This window comes from Pyxicephalus adspersus, chromosome 7 (genome assembly GCF_032062135.1).
Source record: "Pyxicephalus adspersus chromosome 7, UCB_Pads_2.0, whole genome shotgun sequence".
Taxonomy (NCBI): Eukaryota; Metazoa; Chordata; class Amphibia; order Anura; family Pyxicephalidae; genus Pyxicephalus; species Pyxicephalus adspersus.
In genome coordinates, this window is record NC_092864.1 from 62,226,856 (window position 1) to 62,244,301 (window position 17,446).

Below are 17,446 nucleotides of genomic sequence, written 5' to 3' on the forward strand. Positions count from 1 at the left end.
AAATGTTTACATTATTAAATGGGTAGACAACCCTTTTATATAAAGTAAAAATTGTCTTCTCTTATTTATTTTTTTTAAGTGCAACACCCTTTTTTAAAATGTATTTTTATTAGCAATTAATAAAAACAGACATATACAGAACCTAACCTGTCAGAGGTAGAAAACAGCATAAAATATAAAAACAAAAAGGGGGTACATATAGTATTGTAGCAATATTTGTTACAGAAAAGACATATAAAACAAACAATTTACAGCATGCCACATTTACAGCGCCAAGGCCCTATGCCAGTGGGCGGAGTAACCGTGTATAATCTGCAGTGGTCTTGAAAACATCCCAATAAAACCAGGTACGTACTAGTCCACGTGAGGATCGATCCTCTGATCTCACAACCTCTTCCATATATTGTATATCATTCACCCTGGTTACCCAGTGCTGTACAGTGGGCGGGATAGTTTGCCTCCACAACGAGGGGATGCAAGGCTTGGCTGCATTTAACAAATGTCGCAATAAAGTTTTTTTCATAGCGTTTCCTTGACATTGCCGAAACATGCAGCAGAGCATGCCCTGGTTTGTCTCATATCGACACTCTTTGTACAAAGTCCGCAACACCTGCCTAGAATGAAGCCAGACCAGGGCAGCTCCAAAATATGTGCAAAAGCATACCTGTGTGTCACCCAAATCTGCAACACACTGAGCTTGTGTGTGGAAAAAGCTTTGCCAACTGATCAGGGGTTCTATACCACCGAGTGAGAAATTTGTAATTAGTATCTTGGTACCGATTGCTAATAGAGGCCTCGTGTCCGTAATATAACATGAGATCTATTTGATCTTTGGTGAACTTAATATCTCAAGGGCTCCTCTCAAGGGCTCTCCAGTGACACACAGACTCTCTAGAGGGCAAAGGGAACGATAGAAATCCTGTGCCGGTGGCAATGACGAAATAAAGTGTTGAAGTTGTATCTTTCTCCATGTTTCCAGGCAAGGGAGGGAGTGATCTACCTGGAGCTGTTCTGTGCTGGACCAGATGGAATGGTGCAAAAAAAAATGGGTAGCCTGAAAAATACCACTTTCAATCCAAATCCTAAAAATTAGGTCCTTCCTACTAGTTGGGAACTTGGGGTGTCCCTGTATAGGAGAAATGAGGGAGGGGAAGGCAATAGTCCCCTCTGCACGGAAATACCCCACCACCACCCTAAGCGTTTCACCTATCAGAGGGTGGCACATCACAGAGGGTAGTACAACCGTATCCTCAATTGAGGATAGTTGGAGTACACCCACCCCTTAAAGCTGGCATATCTGCACCAGTCTACCAGACGGGTTGGATGTAGTGCCCTATGGTATATTATTAGGTCTGGAAAAGCCATCCCTCCTTGATCTTTCGGGAGCCGAAGAAGGAATTTGGTAAGGCGGGGGATTTCAGTGTTCCAGATCAATTTTAAAAATTCAGAACGAAATTTAATAGATAATGTAGATTAGTAAATAAAGGAGATGTGGCATGATGTTCATTTTCAAAATATTGCACCAGCAAAACCAATAAAAAGCCTGTTGCCTCCCTCGCTGGAGATCACCATGTATTACATTAGGAAGTGGTACAAAGTTCAGCTCAACTACTCTTCTCAGGTTAACAGGAATGTTAGTGCCTAGATATCTGATAAAACCTTGTGCCCATTTAAACGGGAAATTAATGTCCAATACCTCTGATTTTTGAAGAATAACTTTGAAATCAGAAAACCCACTTTTAAAAAAAATAAAAAAGGGTGTAGCACTGCCCCAAAAAATGAATGGGAGAGCAGAGCCTCCCAAGATAAATATGTCACCCATTCCAGGAGGCTCTGGCTCCTCCTTTTTTTTTTTAGGAGCCTCTTCTTTAATGGGAGAAAAAATGCTGACCTCAGGCATGCACAGTGATATCGGCACTCTTTTCTCCCCCATCTACGTCACCCGGTCTCGCACAGTGTGCGATCAGATTACGTACGAAGAAGAAGGATCGAAAAAGATGGTGGCGCCTGGGCCGAAGACGGATAGCGGGATGACACAGAAACCTCCTGATGGATCGACAGATCTGCTGGATTAAAGGTAAGTGATTTTTTTCTTTTGATTAAAGTTTAGTTTTGCTTTAAGGGCTATGTCACAGAGTGATTTATTTGAATTAAATAAATGCTGCTCCAAATTGGTAATGCAGTCTTTAAGTGAGTCATTAAGTGAGTTTCAAATTACTAAAAAAAAAAAAAAAAAAAAAAATGTAAAATAAAACTAAAAAAAAAAAAAAAAAAAAATGTAAAATATATCCATAATTATCTTAGCAAGAAATAGCTAACAAAAGTAAATAGAGAGAATCATTGCAAATAACATGACCTTAAGGATAGCCCAACTGAAAGCAATACCCTTACTTGTTATTTGGCTTTTTGGTAATCAGAGTATTGCACAGGGAGATAGGAACATCATTCAGCATACTAACCCAAATATTTATTCTGCTTGCAGAATATGCAATACTATGGGCACCCCAAGTCAAATATATATGCTTTCAAATGTGTTGGCCAACATTATTCAGTCTGCTGTAATAGGTCTATAGTACAGTATATAGTATAGTGGTAGTTGATTTATGCTAAAAACATTAAATATTATAGTATTGATAATTCATATTAAATAAACTCATATTTAGAAATTTTGCAGAAAAAAATTGAAGTCAAAATTAGTCACTTCTCTCTTAATAAAACTTGAAAATCGTGGCACTTGTATAGATGGCATAACAAGAGTCCTTTGACCTCCACCCATGCATGAATGACCAGGTGTTGTAAGTGACCCAAGCACTGACTTAGGAAGAGGAAGTTACAAACTAACAATGAGGTTGCAGACTAGCTATTCAGGATGTCATTAAGGACTGCAATTTAAACAACAGCCGTACAAGTAGATAGTGAAAAAAAAATCACACGAACACCAATGTGGAAAAAGCCAGGAAATCCTGCTCTCTAAGGAAGAAGCATCTGCATAGTGGAACACGTTTATTATTAATTTCAGGGATGGGTCTGTGGTGCTGTTTGAAGTCACTTCTTCTGGCAGACCCAGTATAAGATCCCTCATAAGGACATTATTATCTGTGCTGTGTTCCTGGAGAGAGGTATCTATTTCCACTTGTTAATCATTTTAGAGGAAGGAGAAGGCAGACAGAAAATGATGATCCGTGTCGTTTTAGATTTGTGCAGCTGTGTGAATAGAGTGTTGTAAGGGACATATCAAAATGCAAGCCAGATATCTGGAAGTTCTCCAAAGAACTGTAACACTGTACAAACCTCTTCCAATGTGCTAATGCGGAGCATATTCCTGGCTGCAAAAAATACTGGGGACTGACAAGTTTTTTTTAATTTTTTGCTCCTAATACCCAGATGTTGCATAATGTGTGAGCAATAAGTAAAAAAAAACAAACAAAAAAAAAAAAACAGATGCATACGCATGTGTATAAAAACTACAAATGCTAGCACAGGTTATACTTAAATATACACTAAATGTAATAATATCTCCCACAATGCAACTAAAAACAAAAACCTAACCCTTTAGCTGCTGTTATGTATCTTTTAGGTAAAGACTTAGGCTTAGTCAAGGATTGTTCCTACCTATCCTAAAACAAAAATAATTTCATGATATGCTATTAAGTCAGATATATATACTTCTAACTGATTGATTCTGACCAAGGAAGGTTTTAGGGAATGTTAGATTCTATGATTTTTAAATAGAGCTCATGGTGTGCAGATTTTCTCCATAGAGCTGCATGCATTTTATGGTCAATTAATAAAAAAAAAAAAAAACATACAATCTGTAATTTAAAGAAAGAGAGTAACATGACTAATTTTATTGTTTTTGAATGGTGCAGAATATATATATATATATATATATGCCATATGACTGGTTGGACAATACTGCGGCTTTATGGATGTACTGATTTGCCTAGCTGTTTTCAAATAGGTCTTCAAGACTTAAGCGGTATCATTTTCTTGCAGTAGTTTGTATCTCTATCCTCTGCGATAACAAAGTTGTCTTATCTAGCTGCAGAAAATATTTTTTTTATTCTACCTTATGAAGAATCTGTCCAAGGGAGCATGACACCCTTATGCTGTTTATAATTGCCACCACTGTAAGTCAAAACTGGGAGCTCTGACAGGGAGACCTCACCACTGGAGACCTTAAAACATGTCAGATTCCAGCATGTTGTTCAACTTGCCAGCAACAATTTAAACATGAAATATCAGTTCTCGATGGAGCTGACCTTTAAATAAGGTTTCACTGGCTGATGAATAAAAGACAACATCTGCAAGTAAAAAGTGTTTTTATTATACACTAAACTTTCAGTTATCATAGGTGAACACAGAAAACTTAATAAATTAACTTTGATGTATTTATGCTAAAAAGAAAGTTACACTTTTATAAACTCAGCTTAATGGCTTCCATCAGTACACAGAATTTTGAAAAAATATTCAAATCCTTTCTGACGTTTGTTTTATTTTATTCATTGTTTTTTATTCTGCTATCTACTGGTGATTACTTTTGTAATTTATGTTTTCTATCTTTTCTCAAGAGGACACAGTTTATGTGGGAAATGAGCACAGAAAATGCACTCCTCTGTGACTGTGTGTGGCTAACAAACAGCTGGGCCTATTCATATATTCTTCTGGCCACCAAAGTCCCATAGAACAAGCATGGCTGGAGAACAGCTGGAATGGTTTTTGTGCATGTGAATAGAACATGTTATCCCTGAAAGAGAAGAGTTTTGGATAACTGCAGTGTTCCCAGACACTTCATTTGTACATTGAGTAGATTTTTTTCATTTTTAAGACTATATATGTGTTAGCAGATATCTTTTTTTCAAATTTAGTTTATAAACTACCTTACTTTTTTCTTTGAAGTAATACATTTTATAGGTCACGGGAGTCTTTCAATGTCATCAATGGTATGAGCGGGTTACACCAAGATGTGGAGAATAAAAAGACAACAGTAATCAGTAGACAACCTGGGGTTGAATTTAGAATAGTAATCAGAACTGAAAATACGGAATTATGTAAGGAAAAGGAGAAATCTTTAATTCAGACACAGAGAGTGCGATAGGCAGATTTGTCCATGCCACCTTCAGATGTTATTGATACATTGGTGACTAAACTATTCAGTCTAACATTTCACACGTAGATGTGCACCATAAAACTATGAGCTCATTGACAAAAAGTCAAAAACGCATCCTTCTGTGCTTTCAGTATGATTTTGGATTTTAGAGATATATTTTTGTGCTTCATAATTTACCTAAGGGTCTATGCGAAAAGACACATATGGATACAAAATGTTAAATAATTATGCAAATGGTAAACCTTTCTTTTGTAAGAGTCTGTTGGATTTCTTCCAGTCAGTACAGTTGAAATTGCATGAGACATGAAAAATGAATTTTAAAACCACCATTATTTTGCATACATGTTTTGTCTTTTGAAGTCAGTAAAACGGCTGATACACGTGTCGGTGATATACAATTAAAGTAAGAATTAACATCTAAAAAGAAAAAGGATAATAACCCCCCTTGTGCACTACTAAAGTATGAAACTAATTCTTAAGTTGTGTATATACGCTAGATGATTGTCACCAGGGTTGAGCAACGGTGATCTTCTCGGGTGACAACTATCTAGCATGTGTACAGTGGTCCCCCGACATCATTTAGGAATGGCCACAGTTAATTTCTAAATGAAGGAGCGAGCATAACAAGTGCCATTTCCTATAGAACAAGATGTAGCCTCCCGCTCAGCCTCCCCACTCTATAGAACTCAAATGCTGTGTGTGCTTAATTGTTCTACTGTCACTAGAAAGATGATTTCCAGCTACAGATATTTACTGTCAGTTGTAGCTGTAAGAATATTAAGGTAGTATCGAGTTTACACTTTCAAGTTTGACGAAATTTTTTTCCTTATATGCATGTGCTATGGATTCACTTTCAGTGCTAGAAATTTCAGCTTTATACATTAAGGTGCTTTGAGGACACCTTAAGACAACTCCAAACTTTCCTGTATTACACTAAACTCTAGGGGAGTGCCTATGTATTGACTAATATCCAAATGTTCTGTAAGTATTGGCATGCAAAGAAACTCGGAAATTAGGAGGACTTATGGATTCACTTTAAACTATTGTAATAGAGATGCTAACCAAAGTCATATTTGTTCCATGCATTGTTAATATAATTCTTTTTTTGAGTGCCAAAGAGAGCATTATTGAAAAAATGTAATAAATATAAACTGACTGAACTCCAAAAACTCAAAGGAGTATAAAAGTAAAAATGTACTTTGTTTTCTGTGGTTAGTTGAAAATAAATAGTGACACTATAAATGTCCTGTTTGATCTTAATGAAAACTTGTTGTGCCTAATTACATTTAGTTTATTCAGAAATCATCATTTGACAGTATTATCACTAATTTTGCCAATTTCAGATATCTACCATGACTTTTTGAAAGTAATTCATTAAGGCAATGCAAAAAACAAACTCTTTACAACAATCTGAATAATATGTTTACGGCTAGACTTACATTTTTTACACCCCTAGGCTGGGTACCTTATGTCCCCCAGCAAAAGATTTGAACACAAACCAACTGGGCGGACCACATTGTGGTCACTATTCAGCCAGTCTAGTAATCCCCCTGCTGAACTATGACTGCCTGTCTATTGTTATTGTCATTGTGTTCATTGGCAGCAGAAACAGCTAGTGCTGTTGTGGGATTACATATTTGAACATTGCTGGACCCTGCAAAGGTTGGTATTAATATAAAAATGACTATTTTTTGTTATGTGGTGTAAGGGGCTTCTAGTTTCCAATAGGCTTTCTGCCCACAGACCCCCACAACAATGGGCAACGTTGCAGGGTTGAGACCCTCCCCCCAACCATGGCCTTGAGCATCCCTTGCCCTGACCCTTCCTTTTGGCAAAACTCGAGCCTCAGCCAGCAAAGGCCAGCATTGGTGGTGGAGAACTTATTCCCACAAGCGCAGTGGGCACTTTTTTTTTTTTAGAGCTACAGCATGCTACGTCATCTGATCTCGCAGCGGGGTATTGCGAGATGTCAGCAACTAGAGCTGCTTCTGCTGGGAAGAAGCAAGCAACCAGGACAACGCAGGACCGTATGGAAGACAGCTTTAGAGGGATCTACGGAAGTAAACGTGACAACGTAAAATATTAGTTAACTTTTATAAGTTTTTACTTTTCTTATAATTGTTGAAATTTTTTTTGTATAAAGATGCAAAAAACCCAGTAGTATACTTTATAAATAATTCTGCATAATAAATGCAGAAAAAATTCATGATCCTGAAAGGCAAACAAACAACTCATTTGGACCATCCCATCCAATCAAACACATAATGGCAGCAGCTACTCACCTTCTATCTCCAGCTTCATTTTATATTTTTTAGAAATGAATAAATAGCATGATACACAAAATGTAAAACTATATTTTTGCTTTATAATTTCCCCTGACCTCATTGTCACAGCTTAAAAATTACACAAATTACCTCTGTATTTTAACTTCAATGATATTAATCATCTATGGAAGATAAGAGTCTGCCTTACTCTAGTTACACACAGCCAAAAGGTTAATGAAATCCAATTACCTATAATGTTTCATATGGCTCTGGCTCCATTATAGACATGGCCATTCAGTAGGGATCTCAAGCACTAATGGCTTGTTGGATAATGAATTTGAGTTGTGTTCTCAGACGCATTGCCCTTTTAAGACTTAGAAATAGCTAAGCAAGTAGAAACAATAAAAACCTACAATAATTGGTCTCTTTGGTTAGTTGGCTGAATTTTTATGCTGTGACCTCTCATTAAAGGAAACCATAGGCCATCTTTGTTTTGGCAACTTCATTTCCCACCTACTGACTTATGAAGTATAGCATAGGTCACAAGGAAATGCCGCAAAACTTAACATTCTCATTCTTAAACATACAACTTACTTTCTTACAGTGCAAACACTCTGAGAAAAACACAAAAGCAATATCAGGCTGCTAAGATTTTTCTTTAAAGCCTTACTTTTTTTACTTGTTATACAGTCAGGCTAAACAATACGTAAATAATATGGTATTATTTTAATTACATGTTGTGTTTTATAACGTTCATTTAAATTGCTCTCAATTTAGTAGTAGTGTCACTGGACTGCAGTTCTGACTGAGAACTCAGCAGTATGAGTCTCAAGCAGGCCAACTCTAACCACCCCTCTAGTATTCCAATCAACACTGCTGCTCAGGAATTATGGGTAATGTTGATTTTGGTCACACACAGACTGTTTCACTTCCTGTGAAGGCAGTGGTCTGGCTCTCTAGTATGCCGCCAACACAAGGAAGGATAGCACGGTTAAACACACAGACAAAAAACAGAAGTACATAAATATATTCCCATATTCTTTATTGGTGTACAGTCCAATAGCAGAGCGAGTAAAAAAGAAAAAAAATTAGGACTTGAACTGGGTCGAATTAGATTTTAATTTTGTATTACCATATACCAAAAAAGAATTCTGATTATTGGGAAATATTTACTTTATTTGCTACAGACAATATAGAAAAGTGTAAAAAAAAAAGCTTTAGTTTTTTAGTAGTAAAGAACACCTGTCCTTAACTGCTTGACTATAAAAAGTGAAAAAATCTCCTATCTACATATTAACACTATTTGAATAGATTCTGGAGATGTCAGCCCTCAAGGCCGGCGTCCTGCAGTAACAATATAGCACCACTAATACTTCAACACAAATAAAATACAAATGCACATTTTTAAAGAAAGGTTAAAAATACCTAAATAAACCTCTGTGGAAAATTAACTAGTATAGGGCCATTTTTAAGGTTTAGAAGTAGGGAGCATTTCCTTAAGTCTGCTTCTTCAGGATGGGTGAGAGACCTAAAAATACATTTATTTATATACATAAATACCAATTTTTGTTAAAAAAGAAAACACCTTCAACCAACCAACTGCACCATTCGTATGCAAAAACATAAGTACACTTACAATTCAGGTATTTTCCTTACAAAATGTTAACTGCAGAAAACAATCCTTGACTAAATTAATCGGCGGTGATGAATTTAGTATTTATGGTGTTTGTGTATAAGAATAAATGTATTTTTGGGTCTCTCATTCATCTTGAAGAAACAGACTTTAAGATCTGCGAAATGCGTTGAATACTATAATGCTTGGAGACAGCAATTTCATTAAATGGTTGATATGATATACCGCAGGCGTTTGATAATATGTTTTATGTGACATTGAATATTCATATTTTTAAGAGTTTTTTTTTTTGTAAATTTATAAAGCATTGCTGGCATTTTAATACTATTGTGTTAAGTTATGATGCCTTAAACGTCCCTAAAAAACATGATGGAGGTGATCAATTTAAAAGCATTTTGGGATGTGGCATCATGTCAACATTAAGGACCAATAAGGTTATTGTTTCATCTATAAGTTTAAATTCAATGTTCGCTTTAAAGTGAAGCTTTCTTTTCCCCAAGCATGTGAAAGATGGTAGCTTCATATTCTGCTCTCTCATCTGTATCAAATGTATGATTTCCAAAGTATTTAGTTTACGCAGACTAAACAGAACAGTTACTGATATTGAAGTTTTACCTTTTTGTAAAAATACGATAGCTAAGCCTTCATTTCCATATGTCTTTTCTTTTTTAGCATATGTACAAAAAAAGTGGACAGAGATGTCTGAATTGAGTAATCTGTGTGTCATCTGGTTCCATCTTCTCTATGATGTATAAGAGGTGCGTTTTGGAATGACTGAGTCTGGAGACAGAGGGGTTGCTAATAAATTGAATATTTTTTTATAAGGCACTGGTTTCTGTATACATTGACAAAGGAGATGGTTGTTCAAATGAGAATCTGCCTAGCGTATTGATCACTTCATGATGTGTTTATATTATGTACTACCCTGGTGAAATTGTATTAATGATCTCTCTGTGAAATGGCAGTTTTTCATTTATGTCAATGATCATATGAGACCTAGGCAAAATCAAGCCAGCCATGACTGTTATTTAGTAGTAAGTGAAATGAGACTGACATTTTTCCATAAATCTACACCCTATGACACAAAAAACATATTTGTATAGTCAATGCTATACTATACAACGCTATAGTATAATCTACAATCCCACTTTTCCGGAGCCATTAACCGTTCGTGGAATCTGAAGTAAAGCACAGTTTAGTTACCATAGGCAATACGTGCAGGAACATTGGTGGTCAACCTTTGTAATGTTCATAAATATTACTGGAAACATGTGGCCAAGGTCATTATGTGCAATGGCTGAATATTACCAGTGAAAAAAAGTGGTTTATTGGCCTTCAACCTAAAATACATGTCAACTCTAACTGGAAGACATTTACATTGCTGATAATTGCTCAAAGTTTACCCATTGCAATCTACTTGCAATCTAGACTTGCAATCATGCAGTCTACATGCATGAACTCCAGACCGGATATTACTATAATTAAAGCAGTAACTTTTGATTACAGAACATTCAGTATGAAGAAAAGTTTTTCTTATAAAACATTTGCCTAGGCAAGCTTGAGCAACTGAGTAATCCTTATCATGTAACCTGGGATGCAACAGATTCAATGTAAATAAAACCATACATGCACAAATGGAGATTTGGGACTGCACTGTGTGTGTATTTTTGGGGTGGGGGTGTAAGGCCAGAGGCAAACCAAAAAGAGACAGTGAGCTCCTGAAAACCTAAGGGACAAAAATGGTGCTGTGGAATGGAATGTGCATCTGAAGATTAGCAGGTGACAAGAGGAAATTATGAGATTTACTGGGCTGGAGAGTATGTTTATCCTGAACAACAAGCTACAAAGTTATCTGGCATTTTACTTGTGGAGGTCCACTTTTGTCCTCTTTGGTGTATACCACACCAATAGAAGCACTTAAAACTACTTTGTTCCTGGACACTGGAGATTCAAAATGGCTGGAGATTCAAAAATGCTATGTGAATTTGTATTACATGTATCCAGAAGGAACTCCAGACAAAACTGAATACACAGTTATATGTATAATGTTTGCTAGCTAAAGCATGTTTTGTTGAGCAATCATATGTTAAACACACACCGCTGACACACTGCATACCAACACATATGACAACACATTTTTCCTAAACAATTCAGCTTTCTTGTACTAATTTCTACTATTGAACTAGAACTATATGATCTAAGCTATTTCCCTGGAGTTTAGCTTTAAGTATGGTAAATGTAGACTCTATTCACATTTTAATGGAATCTATTGCAATATCTGATGAAGCTGTAAAGAAATAACTAATAGATATGTACATACTTCAGTTAAAATACAGAAATACATACCAATGTAAATGTATATATCTTTTTTGTAACCTCAGTTGCCCCTCATTAGTAATAGCAAATAAGTAAGGAATGTAACATTTCAAGCTATGTACTTAGATGAAACCCAGCATAAAGACTGTAGAATAAGTTTCAAGTCCTCTCTCGCTGACAGATGGTACAGATTTCTTTACATGTCAGACTACTATTAATAAATGAAACCATCTTTTAGCGCATAGAACATGTTCCTGCTAACCGTCAACCACAGAATCAATGTGGGGATCTGAAGAGTGAAAACACAATATCTGTGTTTTACAATAAGATTGACTGAACAGCTGAATCTGTCATGATGTACTGCTTGTGAATGTGGGCACAAGACATTTTCTGTCAGAATTTAGAATGTCAAATGCATATATTTCTGGTAAAGAAATGTTCCTTTTGTCCTACATTTTGTCAGCTAATGCATACATACAGTGTGCATTGTGCCAGCAAACATAAATGTAATCAAATACTAAGGCCCATTTCAAATTTTGGTATCCTGGTGCCAAGGTCACATATTACCGTGAATCACAATATGAAGAACCAACAATGTCCTTAAAAAAATAAGAGTTCATGTTAGATCATGACTCAAACATCTCTGGTGTCCCAGTGCTGTATAGTTATTTATATATGAGCTTTATGTTCATGGTACTGCTGTACTGTACAATGTTGTATTTTCTAATGAATCGTCTGAGCAGTGTTTACAAACACTGTTGAGAAGATTCATGGCTGCTTCTGCCATGGCCATCAGTCTGCAAGATTTCCATTTACAAATATGAAAGGTATTAGACAACACTTGAATGTGAGTTTACGGTTGCTGAAACCATCTTAGAAACTGCAGCTCATAAAAGGGTTACTGAGCCAGTTTGCTAGAAATAATATTTCTCCACAGCCCTTAGGTCAGTGCCAGTAAAAGTGAATTTCCTCCTGAAGCAAGTTTCTTTTGCTTTTAGTGAAACTGGCACTTATAAAGGTACAATTTGACTGGTTTAGAATAGATCTTGCACTGGAAGAAATAGACAAGAAGGTCATCTTAAACTGGGCCGCACTTTGCTTATTGGTGTCAAAGCAACCAAATATGCCTCTATGGCATAATTTCTGGGTGAGATAGTCTAGTCTTTTGGACATAATTCCACATAATATAGTAAATTCTTTAAAACATGAGACCCCTGCTTTCATGGTTTTTAGTCTCTAAATGCAACATATTTACTAAGAATTTGCTATTGCCTGACGGTTCTTTAATCAATATCCAGTTAATGTGTTGTTCCAATGACTAACACATATATGACTGTATTTATTTTTGCAGCCTCAGGCTGAAAATGTAAACAAGAAAGGAAAAGACTAATATTAATGACAATTCAACTATATTGTTTTGCATGTCTGAAACTTTAATGTGTCCTATGTGATGCTGATGAGGTTTAATAGTTAATAAATACTTTTGAACCTACTGTAAAATGCATATTAAATCCTTCAATATTTTACTACAGTTTGTCAAAGAATAATATTTTGTTATTACAACAAAGCACTAGGAGTTTTATGTCTAAACTATAGGCTTGTAGATCAAACTGTGAAATGTGATTTACTGTTTAATTTCTACAAAGGCGGCTATTCAACCTGTTCAGAGAGATTTCATCTGTACGCAAATATAAGTGGATGTCTGGCTTACAATCCATAGTGCTATTTGGCATAACACTATTTCTTTTTTAGGCTTGATAATGATTCATGTGACGTGTATGTTTTAACTTTTGATTTGCGATTTCAATACTTTTAAACATAACCAGAGAAAAACTGCAATAACCACAAATTTTACAGGGTGAAATATAACATAATGCAGCTACAAAGCCTAAAGTGTTAAATGTAATATGTTGCATACTTCAACACTTTACTGATTTTTTTTACATTTGGTATGGACATTTTGCCAACTTAAATACCCTCACCAAGCTTTTCCAGGTTCCATAGCCTTTTGACCTCATTTATTTGTACTGAAGACCACAAAGAGCATGGAAAAACTGTGATGACGAGGAAGAGGAAGCTGGAGAGTGGTGGAACCCTGAACAATATAGAATTGGAGTGATTTTAAAGGTTGTAGAATGGTCCTACTAAAATTAGAAATATTTACATAGCTCACTTATTCCAACTCTGTCTGTTTAAATCTGTCTTTAATAAAGGAAAGCTGTCCTTCAAAATAAATTATTATTATATCCAGTATGTATATAGCGCCAACATATTACACAGTGTTTTATATAGTCATATCATTAGCTGTCCCTCAAAGAGGCTTTGGGGGAGAAGCCAATTAACCAAATTGCATGTTTCTGGGAGGAAACTGGAGTACCCAAAGAAAATCCACATCCACAAGACGGGGAGAACATGCAAATGCCATGGAAATGTCCTGGCCAAAATTCGAACCAGGGACCTGGTGCTGCAAAGGCCTGAGTGGTAAGCACTGAGCCACCATGCTGACCACATATCATGTTATTCTTTATTCTCTCATCCCCTGCATCTAAGGTAAAATAGCCCCATACCCTAGATATATATACTTACTTGCAAATGTAGTCTACAGGAATCTACAGCACCTCCAATGAAAATCTTCTTAAGAACCCTTATGTTCTTCAAGAACACCATAGACTTATGTTGGCCCATCTATCCATATATGGGACAAGTAATATTTATACATTTCAAAAAATATTTGAATATACAGGAAACACAATGCTGCATTCTAGACACAATAATGATTCTAATGGTAGATTCATTCTCAATGACACCCCATTGGGCATATAAAATGTTTGAAAATGTGACTGTACTTTAGAACACAATATACATTTAGGAGTATTCTGTTGAATAGGTGTGTTTTTTATACCACTTGTGTTTTTTTCATGTGTTTCTATGCAATTAGAACTCAAAAATAATTGGCTGGTATGTCATGAGGCACTGTGTCTGTGTTAACACACTCATAACTCAGGTGGCCTTACGCCATGTTAGAAGCAGGCAATAAGGGTGAAACTGGTAACTCCATTCAGCTGGAACCTTGCACATACTAACAAATCTACTATACCACACTACCACTGTATTTTCTCTATGTAGCTGGTTAGTCATTTTTTTTCTTTGGACATATTATTGATTCAACTTTTCTAACAATTTGCATTCTCTCTTACCTCTCACGTTCTTCCTTAATCTTTTCAACATCTTGCTCCTCCTCTTTCCTGGTAGTTTTAGGACTACCTTTCTGATCACTTTTTCCACTTTTCTCATCCTTATTCTTTTTCCCAAACCTAAAGAAAAAAAAATGAATTCAGTCTCACCTCCCAGTGTTTAGGAATAACTCTTAGAACATGTGTGGAAATCCAGATGCTTTAACACAGGACAGACACAGAAACCAGAGATCAGCCAACAAACTCTCATTGTTCAAAAAAACGTATTTTGACCAACATCCAAGAAAAGTGAAAATGTTCTTCCCAGCAAAAGACTGATAAAGGTTTTGCTCTATATATAGACACAAAGCTGCTTTAATGGCACATTGTAATTTTATTCACTAGAGAAGCTGAAACACAAAAGATGTTAATGCTGAAAAAAACACAGGGAACACAAACCATAGGCTGTTACACATCAGTGCTACCAGAAAACAAAGCTGAAAAAATTAAATGGACAAAGCAGGCAGCAGGAGCCTAATGTAGCATTAGTTTGGTGTTTCTGATAAGAAAATTAGAAAAGTACATTTATAGCAGTGACATTGAAAGCTTCCAACAGTGTCTGAAAAACATACCTGGGACTAATTAATTACCCACTCACTTGTCAGCTTTTAATTTCTCGCCCCTTGTTTAGTCTAATTAATCACCATCTTTAATAGAGCTGTTACCTTCTCTTTACTGCAGTGGCATAACAGGGACAAGCATTTCCCGATATCAACTCATTCAGTTATTGAAGAAAAAGCCTACTTTGACAACAGGCAAGACTCACTTATGGCATATTTTTTTACTTGGAATTACATCGTCCTCTGCTTTTATTATGCTACAGAATAGGCAATTGCTTCTGCTACACACAATACATTTTATATGTATTTTTTATAATGAAGAAATTAACAAAAGATGTTAGAACACACAAAGGCAGGAAAAAACAAACAAAATCCACCACTGGGAACTATGGTAGCGAGATCTCACTGTGAGAATTTCCACAAGACATGAATTCAATAAATCTACCAGGTTCCATCTATAAAAAAAAAAAATATTTTGAGTTGGCTTTACCTAATAAATCTAAGAGTAAGCATGAAATTTCCCTGTAACAGTTTAAGCAATTTTGGATGAACTGGCCCTTTAAAGTTAAACTCTAGTTAAAACCTTTTGGCCACCATTTTTGGATAATTTGCATTAGCAGTTTTAAAATAACCACCCAAGAGTCCCAATGAACAATTTGCATGTTTTCTAGCTTTAAATATTTGCAAACATTATTAATACATCTTCATTCTATTTACTTATCACAGGTATCACCACTGAATTACTTTTTTCCTCCAGGCAGCCCTGCACATTTCCAGTAAAGTCATTCTGTGACACACAAACTTATCATTATATTATCACCCCAAACTTTTAAATTGATAAGAGCACATAGACAGAAATTTAACAGTGTGCCAAATATTGGGGGGGAAATCCTCCACAAGCTAGATAATGAACAGATCGCCAGTTAAGGTAATGCCTGAAGCAAGCCTCCAGTGATTATAGTCTTTTTGTGCAAATTACAGCACTGAGGCTATGTGTCTGTTTTATGACTTCCAGGTCATATTATCTCACTTCATTATTTATAAGGTCTAGTTGTCACTTTCTGCATAACTACATCTTAAAAGGTATCACATGAAAGTCTGTGCCATTTGGGGATAATGTCATTGGTTAATTTATGCATCTGCTATAGGGAGAACAAAGATCGGGATCCACATGCAGTTTTAAAACAGTAGTAGATAAATTTTATACTAAAATATTAGGCTGGTTTTAAAGGCAAAAAATGTGCTTTCTTATTTAAAGATATATATGAACATTATCAATGTTGCTAATGATGTAAATACCTTTTTCTATTTAGTTTGTAAAGATGCACTTTTTGTATAGGGGCAGCCATGTTTTCTCAACACATATTGCTTTCTGCTTGATAGTAATGCAACGGGCCTTATTTATTAAAGCTCTCCAAGGCTGGAGAGGACAGACTTCATCAGTGAAGTTGGGTGATCCAGCAAACCTGGAATAGATCTGGTAGAGGATTCAAAACATTTGTTAGCAAATAGCAAAATTACTTTAAAGAAATCCATTCCAGGTTTGCTGGATCACCCAGCTTCACCGATGAAAGTGTATTCTCTCCAGCCTTGGAGAGCTTTAATAAATCAGGGCCAAAGTTTCCACATTACTATTACCCTAGGTTATTACACAAATACTAGTTGTGTAAATACTGGAAGGGCCAAGACTATCAGCAGACTGTCATTTTGCCTTGATTGTCACATTTAGTCTTTATTTAGCACTTTCTCACCCATGTTGAGTTTAGGAAAACAAGTGCAATTTTAAGGTAATAAAAGTTTGCTTTTAGAAAAAATTCCAACACCTTTCTGCAAAGGTGATCTTGTATTAGATGGATATTTTACACTATGTAATCTGTTTGTCACCTGGAAAATTGAATATCTCCCCAGCATGGACATGGATAGCAAACAAAAAAACTTGTCAGGTACCAACCTTTTACACAAAACACACACAGCAAGCTATGTTGCACCGTGTGTTTTGGCACCTTTCTTAGACAACATTAAGTTTTTAGCAATTGATATAACAGTAAATCTTCTAATGGATCAGACCACAATGCCTAGCATACCTCCCCTTCCCAAGCACACAGAGGAGTCTTGGGTGCTTATGACCCAGTTGCCAATTTACAGGTTGCTCTTCCTTGGTTATCTTTTGGTAAGTAATAGCCACTGCATACTGGAACATATCACAAGGTCTACTAGTATAGAGATGACCCTAGTCCTCTAGCATCACTGTTTTTGCCCTTGTCATAGTTGCTCACATCTTTATACTAGCTTAATATTCATACTTTCCAACACAAAAACTGAGTGTTCAC

General features: G+C 36.0%; 1 protein-coding gene across 5 annotated transcripts in view; it reads right to left on the reverse strand.

The window, feature by feature from the left end:
- The window catches only part of PARD3B (par-3 family cell polarity regulator beta), a 520,784-nt gene that overhangs the window by 264,335 nt on the left and 239,003 nt on the right, over positions 1-17,446 (reverse strand). For all 5 annotated transcript variants that reach the window (XM_072418720.1, XM_072418718.1, XM_072418717.1 and 2 more), the window contains one exon: positions 14,521-14,637. In XM_072418720.1, the coding sequence (XP_072274821.1) occupies positions 14,521-14,637 (117 nt within the window). The remainder of the gene's footprint in view (positions 1-14,520; positions 14,638-17,446) is intronic.